General features: G+C 37.9%; 1 protein-coding gene across 1 annotated transcript; it reads left to right on the top strand. All coding sequences in view use genetic code 11, as the record gives it.

Moving 5' to 3' along the window:
* Positions 1-8,128, top strand: EGR_05772 (Protocadherin-18; the record flags this gene model as incomplete). The annotated part of the gene is made up of 5 exons (XM_024495021.1): positions 1-150; positions 1,664-2,636; positions 4,355-4,527; positions 5,991-6,063; positions 7,554-8,128. 5 exons carry the CDS (start codon positions 1-3, stop codon positions 8,126-8,128), a joined length of 1,944 nt encoding a protein of 647 aa, XP_024350614.1.
* Positions 8,129-14,313: the final 6,185 nt, after the last annotated feature.

Consider the following 14,313-nt stretch of genomic DNA (forward strand, 5'->3'; position numbering starts at 1 on the left):
ATGAACCCGGCGAACCAGGACTTTCGAGTAACAGCTGACGGGCGGGTGTTAGTCGGGAGAGAAACGCTTGACAGAGAAACGACAAGCATGTACCTCTTCACGGTTGTTGCTGTTGATTCTGGAAAACCCTCTCTGTCAGCTACCGCACAGGTCGGTGGAACTATTTGTATCGATATCTTGAGGCTTCCCTTTTTTGGCCTTATGAACACAGACACGTATTAATCAGGTTCCGTAATCCGTTTGATGCTTTGTTGTTAAGGGCTAATAAACTGTTAAACAAGCATTTAGACGTCAATTCTTCATTATATTATGCACATTAGTAAACGTTAAAAGTTCAAGAACTGTAAAGTGCATATCGAGGACAAAATATGTGAGACAATAAAAGACGCTCAAGTGCCATTAATTACCGGGATTTACATGTTCTTATGACCTCTTAACAAAAATGCCAAAACTTAAGCTAAGTAATAATTTTACAAGGCTTCATGAGTTGCCAAGGCAAAATTTTTAGAGTTGACGCCCAGATTCCAGGCTTGGCATTGTGCAGATAAAAACTTATACCCTTATGTACCTAATCATTTTGCAAGTAGAGCTAAGCATTAGCTTAGTGAAAAACCTTGGAATTCAGTATGCTTAATGTTTACTTGAGCGTTGGGAAAATCTCTTCTTTAAAGCTATGTTTACAAAAAATACGGAAGCAACCGACTACCGTTCCAGGATGCTTCCATGAAGTATAGGTTTTATGCACTTATCCTTAGTCGGGATGATATTTATTTGAAACATTTCCTGTTCTTAAGATGTTTCACTTTCAAAAGACTCACTTTTTTATTTAAGTCATTTTTTTGGTTACAATGCTAGCTGGCAAACGTTATCTATGTCAAATAAACAGCTTAACGTGTAATCATACCTTCAAAACAACTGTGTAAATAAATCAGTGTGTGATTTTTATTTTTTGCATAGGCTCGTTATTAGATGGAAGGGTTGGTAGCAAATAGTAGGGTATAAAATAGTTGTCGGGATGTCCACGAGTCTGGGAGGGTGTTGCATAAGCTTCTTATGATGGCAGTCGAATAGCTCTTGACAGATTGTGAAGCACTTGCAAGTTAATGTCAGATTACAAGTATCAATTTGTACAGCAATTAACATTGTCAAGAGAGCCCTATTAATCCAGCTGATAAATTGACAGTAACTAATATGCGCTTTGACCTACTTTTTAAGTACTGGTGCTGGTGTAGCACTAATGTAAAAACGTTTGCGTTCTGGATTCTGTTACCGGTATTTGAGGCACAAACTCTGCTTGTTCTCATCTTGTAATAAAACGATTGTTTGTGTAGGAATGAAGTGATGTCATCTTGATTCTGCGTTGCAAAAGTACCCGGTAAAATGCCGATGATATCACGTCCGCTGCACCAATCGAGTGGTTATTCTTACGATTTGCCTTCTCAAGTTTGGGGGGATAAGAAGTGGATTTCTAGAATATGGATGGAAAAATTCAGAATATGAACCCTTTTTATCTTACATTAATCTGTCTAGGTCGTAAATTGTCAATAATCGTTGGTCGAAATTCAGCGATGTGTCCAATAATCCGCCATCGAATGTTAAGACTAGTTTTGCTTGACAGTTAAATAAAAACCAAGTTTTTTAGATCACTTTTTCCCCGCGATAGGTACAAGTTCATCTTGGTGACATCAACGACAACGCACCCACTTGGCTCTTTCCTCCAGAATCGAATGTGGTTGTAAACGTTACCATTCACGAACCCGTAGGACACCAAGTGGCTCTATTACGAGCCAGTGACCCTGATCTCGGTGAGAATGGCCAAATAATGTTCAAAATTATCCACGTATCCGTGCTATCCAACACAGCGGCAACCAGTGATTCACGAAATGACAGCCAAACAGAGATCGAGTTAGTTAAACCGGAGATGTTTGAACTGGACCCTTCCACCGGAGCTCTCTATATTGCGCGTCCACTTCGAGCCTCTGACATGGGTCTTGTCAAACTGCTCATCGAGGCGAGTGATATGGGCAAACCGAATAAGTCTAGCCACCGCACAATCCTTTTCAATATCATGGACTTCCAGCGTCCCAAATACACAGACCCCAGTAGCAACCGAATCGGTGCTCCCTTCACCTCTGGAGGCTCGGGCTTCCAGCACCACGACCTCGTAGTGATTGTTGTAATGGTGGCTGTTGCAATTGTCATCTCACTCTTCCTCATTGTCGCAATGCTCTTTCTCCGATGTCCGGTTTGCCTCTTCCACGATCGACCCATGAACAGTTACAACAACGTGGCACGGACCACTGTCGGGTTACCATCCAGCCACATGGGTGCCCATCAAGAAGCCTACCTGCCAGAGGTGTTCAGGGACTCACATGCAATTGGCACCCTAAGCGGAAAAGACGGCTCGCTGGTGAGTGGAGAAGAGACCCTTTTTTATCCTACGGACAGAGACAAAATTATCCCTTCAAGAGGCTCCGTATCGGGCAAAAATATACTCACTATCGACTATGATGGGGCTCTTCAAGATGAAACTCTAGCACAATACCAACAAAGCAGACAATTTTTCATTCTGGCCAAGCCTGACAGAGGCTACGCAGTGAGCATGGACGGAACACCAATCGAACTCTCCACTCTGGGTAAATATGGTCGCATAATCTTAAGTTTTACTTTAGTTAGGTCCCCGCATCCGGTTAGTAAGCGAAATTGTTATGCTAATGGATAAACCGATTTATAATTTAGTCCTATAAATAGTACGATAAATCAGTCTTGAATATTACTTTCCCCAAATCTAGCAAATTGTGGAAATTTTTAAGTACAAAAATCAAAAAATACTTTGTAAAAGTAAAACAGGCACCGAAGGTCACAGCATCTTAACACTGTTAAATGTTGAAATCAGATATGCATTTGGAAGTGGAGGTATCCATTTAACATCTTAAATGACTTGCGGCACCCATGTATAAATATATCAAAATACAACGTTTCAGCAAACTAAAAATCAGGTTTGTCGAATTTTTTCTGGCTGATCTAAATCACGCATTGATTTTACAATGAATTTTAACTAGTGCAAAACCTGGATGGCGATTTGATAAAATTTCCACTCCTTTTCAATTGGAGAGTGCTTTGATAGAAAGAGATCAGGTTTCAGAAATATCGGTATCGTACTGTAAAAATACAGTGAAAAATATGCCTATTCTTAACTTGTTTTCTAGTCTTGTATTTACCATAGCCACAAACTGACAAAATTCCCACTGTTAGTGATAATTTATGCTTTAATGTTATCACCGATTTAAGTGTATTTCTTAAGCCCATGTGTAAGTGAGGCAAAGGAATAATTATGGCCATTTAGCTCATTAATCATGCCAGATAACCCACTGTCTAATTAGGATGTTTAAAACGAAGGCGTAGCGGCGCTCACTGTGTTCGGATGGCAAAAAGGCGTGAGTTTTGTGGCCGTAGCACCTGACGTTAAAATATGTCTTCTTTTCAAACGCATACGCGGGGTTTATGGTTGCTTGGCCGGCATCTACACATTCCACTCGACTCTACGGCCGGAATCACTTACCCTTAAAGATTTGGACCGACTTTGACCGTGGCCACTGTGGCGTTTTAATACGCTTTTGCTTTTATTATTTATTTCAGATAAGAGCTTTGACTTTAAAATTGGTATGGTATATGTTATTTGCACAACCAGATTCGGCGGGCTAATGTATCAGTCTCTGCATGTATCTTACAGATGACGTTAAACACGAATTTAGGTCCGAAAAAGGCTGACCTAGAAATAAAAGCAGAAGTTGTCTTATGCAATAAGTCTTTCAAACGCAGAAAATTAGTGTGGTGGAACACAACAAATGAAGTTGGAAGAAACAATAAAACCCATAGTTAACAGCTGCACAGTTTTAAATTGACAATGTTGCGGGTAAAACCCCTCATCAAAACAAAAGCAATCTCGTAATATCCAAATAGCCAATTTGCTGTATGGCAAGCGAATAAATGGACAATAGAATCAAGGAAACTCAGTGATATAGACAATTCAAACTTCTAATTAATATTTCCACAGACGTATTATCGTCGTAAACTCAAAATAAAATCAGGGGGAATAATGGAAGTTCCATTAAGTCGATTGTCATTAATGTGAAAAGTTGGACTTCCAAAAGGTTTTAATGTACCTAATCCTAACTTCGAATGGTCTTTAGTAGAAATGTTGTTCTCACAATTATTCTAAAATGCATCACTCTGGTTAAGATGAGATTGTAAGAACTCCTGTCCGAGGGCGAATATTTTTCCAACGATAATGATCATGCTAAGTTCATGGGATACACGCAAACGATGACTTTTGTACTTATTTGCCGCTTAGAAAATGCCAATGTGCCTCAGCACCACCACCAACAGCAGCAAAGCCAACAACAGACCTCGGAGGAGCAGGATATTAGGACCTCGCAGAGTGCCTCTTGCCTCTCTACTCAGCTCACCACTACGCCTAACGGATATCACAGCGAAAGCGACCTCGAAGAGGAGCCTCTCAGTACTGTAAGTTACTGCACTCGGACCAATCTTAACCTACTGCTAAGCCTTTAACAAAGTTTATTTCAATCAGTAAAAGCAGTTGGTTGACATTGGCAATCATAAAATTTAGACATTTGTTTAGTTTTATCAATGAAGCAAAGCATTATTTGCTGGCTCATCTTTGATTAAAACATTTGTGTAGAGATTTTAATTTGTTTGTATAAAATCAGTCGAATGTCACGTTGATGCCTTTGAAAGCACTAAGTTTGCTTTAAAATGTAGGCACAGAAGGTGCAGCAGAAATAAGCAGTGGTATCAGTATAGTATAGAGATAAACCAATGTGACCTTTTCCGAAAATGTACGTGATGCTGGAAATACTATTTTTAACCGTGCACGTCTGTTTGTTAAAACCCCAGTGACTTTTTGAAAGCACTGACCTCCGTGGTATGGCCACCGCTAACACACCTCTGAGGTGCCATTTGACCTTTTTGATTCATCCAAAAGAAAGTTGACTTTGGTGTTGACAAGCCTACTGGAAGACGCCTTTGGTGCAGTACTAAGCAATGACCATCTTTTATACCTTTGATTAACATGTTGGTATTTAGATTGTTTCATATATCTATCACTTGTTAAGCCACGTAAACATTCATACGATGACAGTGGCCAGTTGCTGTACGATTAACGCCGAATGAATCTAAATTTTTTAAAGCCAGTAGACTTATTCATTGAGTAAACCACTTTGTTTTTCGTCCTCAAAGACAATGGCAATAAATTCCAATTAGGTGTGGAGAAATGTGCCGCACCCGCGAGCACGCAAAATGGAATATTCAAAATCACGCATATATTTTCACCATCAAGTTTTTGTTACAGACACCTAGTAAATTTTCATTCAAAGCGGTGTTTTCGCATATACTATAATTTATGGTTTATCCAAAAATTTAGCTCACTAGTTGCGGTTATTTATTGTTCTTCCCAAATCTCCAAATACACCCTTGCATTAACAATTTTAGCAGAGAAATAGACCGTTGAATCAAAGGTGGGATGTGCTTATGCCATCGTTACTTAAACAATCCATTTGTTTTTGAGTGTGCTTTTTAGTTTGACTAGTCAGTCTTGCCTTGCATTAAATCAAAATTTAATTAGAATGTTTTGCAATGATAAAACATCTTAATTTACTTTTTGTCCACCTCCTTTATGATGGCAAGAGCTGCGTAACCTTTCAGGAGATAAGAGGTGAATCGCTTAGAAGCAAACACGGCGGTTATGCTTGTTAGCGTTTTCTAGCGTATTATTGCTTTAAAAAAATTAAAAAATAGGCTGCATGCACTAACTTTTTTGCAAAACAAATATTTAAAATTAATAAAATCAGAACTTAAGCAAAAGCATGACCAAGTAAATAATTAAATTTGAAAGGACAGTGTTTATTCTCACTTATACGTGATTTGGTGTATGTGCATATGAATAAGTAATTTCCCGCATGTTTCAGAAGAAAAGTACCTGGCGGACGAGGAAGGGTTCCACAGGGGTTGAACGTGCTGGCAGGACAAAGGCCACTACATGTGAGTGTGGCAAAGTACCTTTTTTGATGTTTTTGGATATTTTTGTACGAGCTTCACTTGCCATTGTCATTCTTTCATCTGTACTACATTCCTTTTATAAACAGAAACTGAAAGGCATAAACTTAGGGGCTAATTTCTACCTAGACTGGTGGTAAAAAGACAGCAACGAACAGTCCACTTACAATTTACAAATATTTAGGGCACTTTTACTTCTCAGGTATTTTTTAAGAGATTTTATTTTTGTATTTCTTTGAATGATAGAGATGATTACTGAGTCCATCTATAACTATTTCCAATTAATTAAGCAGAATTGCATGGACTGTCGTGAGTTGAAAATTTTTACCTCTTATTTAACGAACTTGGGTGGGTGTATAATGGTTGGATTTTCAATCCAAACATTGATTCACCAAAACCCTATCTAGTTAGCAATGCAAATGCAGACATGCAGGTTGTTTTAACAAATCACCTTCATAGTTTGAAGAAAGTAAGAAGCCCAATAGCTAGCTTTACTCACAATATCAACTTGCTTTGGCTGGCTTCTGATGCTCTGTAAAGCAATTTGAGTAACAAGGTTACTGTTTGAATGTCCACCTTATAAATGGCTCAATGTGTGTTTGCTCAGCAAGATTAAGTCCTCCACGTTTTGTATAAAAAGTAGCTGCGGAACAGGTGACCTACAGAGCTGGCGATGATTTTGACATCTTCTGTGTACTCCTGAGGAGAGCTTAAAATAGTAGGATAAAGATTCGCTAGATAGTGGAAATTAATTGGTATGGAATCTTAAAATACAAGACTTTGAAGCACTGTTGGCCTCTCGTGTTCCGAGAATCACTAAATATGTAACGTTTAACTTAAATTTTTATTCTTAGCCTATCAAAGGACTAACAAGTTTATAGGTATTTCTAGACCTATGCAAAAAAAGCAGAGATTTAAGTCTTATGAATTTGATTCCAGCCAACAATTATAAGAAACATTTAGGTTCTTGCAATGACAAGATGAGCTCTGCTTATATTTTATTCATTTTAAATTAATGACAGTAAGTAAAAATAAGAGGTCAGGCGTCCACGTTGTCGTCTCCTGTTCCTGTGTAAAGCGCAAAACTATTTAAAAAGCAGCCATTTTTGCATTTTGTATTACTAAAGACCTATGATGTTTCAAATGACTGAGCAAGTACCGTTCAAGTACCATCAATGTTCATGCGTAACACATAGCTACTATCAGTAATATATCTGCACAATATTTTTGTACCAGACAACTTCTAATGCCTTTGGCAACTACCAATTAATGTGGACTACCACCTAGCAATCGCTTTAGTGAAACTTTTCTCAAAATTGGTAATATCTCTAGCCAAAAACAACAACATGAGTTTTTAAGGATCCACTTTGGTGACTTATGTTCGATTTATTCGCTAACAGTTTTATTTAGAGACTATTAGCGATTTCCTTTAGGACGTATATTTCACAGATAAGGATGGTTTCGTCTGACTTTAGTGGGAAGAACTACCAGTTCACCTCGAAAAGTCTTCAAAGAGGAGAACCCCTATCCACAAGGTGGGGCACAGGAGACCCTACGTCTTCTGACCACCACCTCGCCGACAACACCGGGAAGTGGTGCAGCCCCATCGGAGACAGTCAAAAACAAGCAATGCTACACGATGTTGGTCAACACCCCTAGCACAACGCCCACAAAGGTGACCGCAGAGCAGCTACGCTATGTGCAGATCCACAATACCCCCACCCACCTCGGTAAGAGTACACGCAGTAACGGAGGGAGTGGTGGTGTTGGTGGTGGGAGCAAGAAGTCAGCGCCCACTGTCAGCTGGCGCATGGAACCGCAAGAGCTACACACCTATTCACCTGAGAATGAGACCGGGCAGACTGCACTTACTGGCCAGAGGACTTTCGTTGACCTTGAGAATGGCTACGCATGCCTCGGGAAGGGAGCAGAGACCAACGTCATGCCGCCCTACGACCAGTTGGTGCACCGCCTTCGCGACGTAGACGTCAACAGAGACGAGGTTACTAGCGGTGGCTCCTTCTCCGAATTCTCCAATAGTGTGATATAAGTATACTCTCTTCTCTCTCCCTCCTTCCACCTCACTCATTCACTAACCCCTCTTCCTTTGGCTAATCATTTACCCTTTTGTACAGACATGGCTCGAGTATTGTAGATGGCAATGCAGAGAACTACTTTTTCTCTCTTTCTTTTATATGATTCTGTCAAAACCGCAGTAGCCAAGTTTTTTCCAAATTACTTTTTAATCATGTAAGGTAATGTATTACCAAAATTAATGGAAAACATGTAATATCGGAAGACATGGTTTATCTTACTTAGAAAATGCTATTTGCTTCTAGAGAAGAATGATGGTAGGTTAGTTTACATCTAATTTGGTAAATAGGAGCAACTTGGCCCATTTTAGTTGGCAAAACCTAGATGTAATAACTATTCGAGTATGAATTAGAGAAAATAATTTGGTTTTTTGCTTCAACAATATTATGCATTTTGCATGGATAAGTTTTCCCCGTGCAAGTAGCAAAAGATGATGGAAATGACTTATTTTTAACTTAGGAATATCTCATCTACATATTCTACAAAAATGCCATCCGACAAAAATATGACTGTTGTGGCTGAGTGATTTTTCGCTAAATAGGTACTTGCCTCCTCGACGCGTATAACTGATATTTACAGAAGGATTCTCCTCGTGAAGGTGCAATTAAAAAAGCGCTCTAATGCAGTGTGTGATACTGATCAACCAGGTTTATATACTGAGTCTGGATCCACCATTTACACATGTTATTGACAACAAACGTGAAATATGTTTGTGCCCATTTCCAATTTGTGCGAATAGGTGGAGGCATTTAGTCATACTGCAAAGTTCATAGCTAGCGTTCCTTTCTCAAGCGTGAAGCTCCATTAAGCGCGAACTATTAAAGAAGCTGTAACTTACCGGTTTCATCGCTAGCATAACTACAACGCACTGTCTTCTAATTATAAGGTGAGGGAAGTCTTTGTAGTTCCAGCCGCTCTGCTAGACCAGCATGCCTCGCGTTGAGTCATTGTATAGTACATTGTTAAAATATCTTACCACATTGTGGGAGAATTAATTTCCAGTTAATGTAAAGAAAGATGAATCGATAAGCGGGTTATTTACTGGCATCATCTATGTGTTTTAGGAAGCAGACTACTCTGCTGATGCTAAAAAATTCCTCTGAAGTACATCATGATACATTACAAACCTATGCTCACTAAAGCATGCACCTAAAACCTTTTGGGGTTTTTCAAAAAGATATCCGCCTTCAATTATTTAGTCATTAAGCCTGCAAGTCCTTTCCAACTCTTGCAAAATTATCGCTAAACAAAAGTAGAATTTAGTTAAATTCAGCTGTCACTATTTGAAAGTAGAACAGATTTTTTACTGCCATTCATCTTGTTGCTTTAAAGATGAGCCTGGGGTTGTAGTTTCTTTTTTGGCAAATATAGGTGTCAAAATTTTTATGTCTTTTGAAAGTTACTTAATATTTCTTCAAAGGTTAAATTACAAAACCCATTCCTTGTTTTGAAAGGTCATAAATAATTTAAAGCTGTAGTGGGAGGCTAAGTAAATTGTTTTAAGGCAACCCATGTGGTTATTTTCAAAAGATTTCATTCATTTCTACAATTTAATCTGCTTTTACAATACCCTCACTTAATCACCACCAACCGCCAATACCTGGGGAACTTCCCAAATGTCTCTCTTTCAAACCCGGTGTAACAAGTACTGGTCGAATTTCCAAGAATTCAACGCAAATCCTTTTCACTACAACATTTTACAATTTCGTAGACAAATTTTTCGATAGATTATTTAGAAGAAAATCTGAAAGTCAACACTGGTATTAGGAGTCTCTATGATTCCTCACATTAGCATAATAAAAAATGCTCATAAATTTGGTATCTGCGTGATTTGTATCCAAAATTGTCTATTCTTTGCATGTTGATGAAATACCTGATTATCCTGAAATATGGTGACACAAAAAGAAGACGCTAATATAACAGCTGGCCCTTTGGTCACCACATGTGTTCATCCTCAGATTTGGCGTTTTTCGTTTGCGCAAACCTGCAAATAATCTCCAAATTTGAAAATACAGATCACTAATTACACGTAGTTTTGCATAGAACATTGTTGGGCATCATTCAATTTCATAAGGTTAACATGTACTTTCAATTAAATGGCAGCAGGTGGCAGTGTATTGTCACCGGACCTTACCTGACACTTCTAAACGTGTAAAAAGTTCCAGTCCTATGAGGTTAGCTCATACAGGTAATAGCTTATATTTTTGAATTTACAATTGCACAAATCTATTTGTCGTGCTTTTTAAGATTAATGGAATATGTTGATTAATGTGAGAAATTTATCTTATGTAGTTCATGGGGAAAGAGCATCTCTTCATTCTCAAAGCCAGTAGAAGACTAGGGACCCCTTGCATTTGTGCTTCTTTCAGTATTTTATTTTTTTGACAATTCCAGCACATTCTTTGGTAACTGAAATGAATTCAAATATATTTAATGACTTTCAGTACATTATTCCCGAGTAGTAGGGCACTCAGAGCAAATAATCAAGTCTGAGAAACCCTTGATATAACCCGCACCTAATCGCATCAGATGGAGCCATTTTGATTGGCATATATTTTTTGGTGTTACACTGGTACCATATAGGAGAAAAATCCCCAATTTTTATTACGCTTTTCAGTATTTTGCTGTAAAATGCATATCTCAAACGGCATGTGAGCATTAAAATATTATTTAAAGCAAACAGCATTCTATGCATGCAAATGTGGGAGGAACATGTTTTAAATGTTTTATTGGAGTGATTCGGGTAATGCTTTTATCCCCACCTCAGCGGCTCTTCGTATACTTTCTAACAAATGTTTCTGGCCAGAAATCTCCCTTTTTGTATTTTCAATAGAGTTCTTGATCAGTAACGGCGTAAACAAGGTACCAAAACCGTATGTTGGCGTTTCAGTCTAAGCATAATTGTTTTTAGGTATAATTCATCTTTCAATCTTAATGTCAGATATTGTTTTACCCGACAAATTTACTAGTTTTTTAAAGTCACCTACCTGCAAAGGGGTAAAGTAAAGAGAATAATCATACTTTGATGCTGAATAAAGTCAAAAGAAATACATATATCTGAATGCTTTTCTCCTTTCTTCAAAACCGTAGCGGCGGTAACATCAACATATTCCCAAATTCGCCCTTCCATGTCAACTTCACTACATCCGGCACTAAAGTTCCATGCATCTTCCTGCATTTTCCCTATGGAAAACTGAATGAATTTTCCCTAAAAGAATTTTATATAATGATTATCTAGTTCTCTGATTTGACTAGCAGGGTAGGCAAGTGCTGATCTCTGATGCATTATCTCCTTTTCATCGTCTCTGTAACTTAATTTTCGTGTTTGTTGGAACACAATTGTTTGGATATGCTTAAGTATTTCATTTTTGATGTATCCTTTTAATATCCTTAGTTATAACTAATTTCTTATGGTTTCGGTAATCATGGGTCTGCTTCTTCGATTCGTTACCAAATACTACAAATTCGTGTTTTTTTGTCCTATGGTACATAAAATCCCATCTGAGGCTACAGTGGTAGGCTGGAATGTAGATTTTTCTGAGGATGTACTGAGAAAAATACCAGCTGAGTGTCTCTTTAATGTTTATGCTTTACAAAACTAAATCAAACTTCAAACAAAGAGGACTAAAGTTGTGTATTTGGACTACGCTCACACCTTTAAGTATTAATGTTTTGCAGGCATTTTGTTGTGTATACTGCCGTATGATGCTAGGAATTTGGTGAATGCACAAATTTAATCGGCAAAGATCTTACTTTATTTAACTTAAAAAATCCTTTGTTCCGCATCGTATCATTGGCAGTTACTTCTTCTGCATTTCCAACTAAAATTGCAGACCTACGAAGGAATAAGAAGATATGCTACATGTCTTTTGGGTCTCATTCAACATTTATGAAAGTCATAAACGTCAAAGAATAACTAGTTAATGTTGCTCAGTTGTCTTGGAACGTAAGGTGGCTAAAGTTCACAAATTACTAGCCCCTCAAAGAAAGATGCATCAAGTCACTTCTAAAATAATTTGCATTCGAGGAAAATTGGTAGGATGGGAAAATCGCAACAACTCCGTTAAGTTTCTACATGTGTGCTTCCAACATGTCCATCCGTCTCCTGTTTAATATCCATTTTGGACAAACGGTGGTGTGGTATCACCACCTTCTATTGTATGAGGGGCAAACATACCTCACAAATTATTCTGCTATCCACTCATCTCACTGACATTACAATAACTGAAATTACATCTTCGCGATTTATAACTTCAAGACTCGGTTTATGCGTGGATCTTTGAGAGTACTGTCGGAGATATATCATAAGGGTGGATTTAATATTGTATTGTCTCCAAGATTCCTCACCTGCAGCATATGTTTGTGTACTGATGGCATGTTTAGGGCAAAATATAAACAGTTATTTGAATAAAAACCTGCAACTAACCCAGATCGGGTTTCATGGTGGCTCAGAACCATTAAGCGCCTCTTATTTTGTAAGGGAACGTTGTATACGACGAAACTAATGTCAAGTAAGGTAAAGCCAATTTAATCACCGCCATAAGTACTTGCCATACAATCACAATTTATTGTAGACTTAATCATAATAAAGTTAATTGCACTTGCCTTTTGTAAAACATCCCACAATCCCTTATAAATGTTCCAAGCGGCATCCAAGTACCACGAATTTTCCGTGGATCTTACCATACACTGTAAACTAGCAGTTATTTCATTTCTGTAGCATGCATATTTCCACTGTTAAAGCTGTTACACTTCTTATCTAGCATGTGACAAAGGATTCAGCATATAAGTGACTAAGGGCCTGCTTAAGGAAGGTTTGATTTGACAGGCCTAGGGTATAATAAGCCTTGTCACTGCAATTCCGTTTGTGACACACCGAGATTTGCCTTCGTCCTCGGCTCAACCATAAAGTTCACCACAGAACGACGCATTAACTCGGCCACCCGCAAAGGCGACCTCATCTATCCAAGGTCAGAGGAAATCTTATATTCCCTGAATTTGCAGTTCTCTCCAACTGTTCTCGTCGAGAGACCTACTTTGAGAAAAGGGAATGTACCAACGTACTTCAAGGTCTACTCAAAGTACATTTGAGCAAATGATGAGAAGTTTAGTTTGTCAAAAAAATTAATGGTCCAAATAACAAGATTGTTTTAATGTGGGTTTTAAATTCAAACGTTCCTTAATGGAAGCTAGATACGGAAAAGTTGTCAAAACTACACGCAGCAGATAGAAAAAAACAAAAAAAGTATTAGTGGGAGAAATACGCTTAAATATTAGCATATGCAGCATGGTCAGTGAACTAATAAATCATGTAGGGACTACCCAAATTTTACCAAAAAGAATTAGGAAACAATTTTTGAAACAAAATAATCATACACAAAGCCACCAGTATCAACTGTTAGGAAGAAAATGTGGGCATACCTTTCAAAGCTACTTCTCTAGTAATTTTGCTCCACGTCATTGTCATACTTTCTTAAAACTGTTTTAGTGCCAAAAGAAAAGGTGTTAGGAGGATTCCCTTTGATCCAAGTGGTGAGGTCATGTAGAATCTTAATTACAAAGTAACACCTAGTGGATTACAAAAGGCAACGTTGGCTCCTAAAAGGTGTCATTATTCAAAATAACAGACTGGACGAAACCCAAATCCGCCTTTTAAAATGGATGAAATGGTTTATTTAAGATATTTGCATTAATATACAAAAAGGGATACATTATATTGTCAAATGTCATTTACTAGACGCCGTTCTATATTTTCGTAAATTATGTTGTCCGTATGTTAATGTGAGCCATCTCTGGCAAAATCGAATGGTTTACTGTGGAAGATCTAAACATACAAACATACTAATGCATAAAAGAGGGGAGCTTTTAGTTGATTTTTGCATTCAACTCGCACGTTCTCTTCCCATTAGCTAGACTAGAGTAATTTTCTAAGTAGTGTCCCAATATTTGTACATTATATAGTGCAGCAATCACAAAATCAGATTAAAAGAGAGTATGTTTGGATTACAATGCCTTCAAATACGAAGATCTGATTTACAAAACAATTAATTTCTAAAAGTGGCAGGTTTAATGAAGAATAGGGGTTTAACTACTAGTTAACTAAAACTTATGTATTTTGTGAGGACCTAATTACTGCTGCTA

The sequence above is a fragment of the Echinococcus granulosus genome (assembly GCF_000524195.1).
Source record: "Echinococcus granulosus chromosome Unknown EG_S00045, whole genome shotgun sequence".
NCBI classification, from domain to species: domain Eukaryota; kingdom Metazoa; phylum Platyhelminthes; class Cestoda; order Cyclophyllidea; family Taeniidae; genus Echinococcus; species Echinococcus granulosus.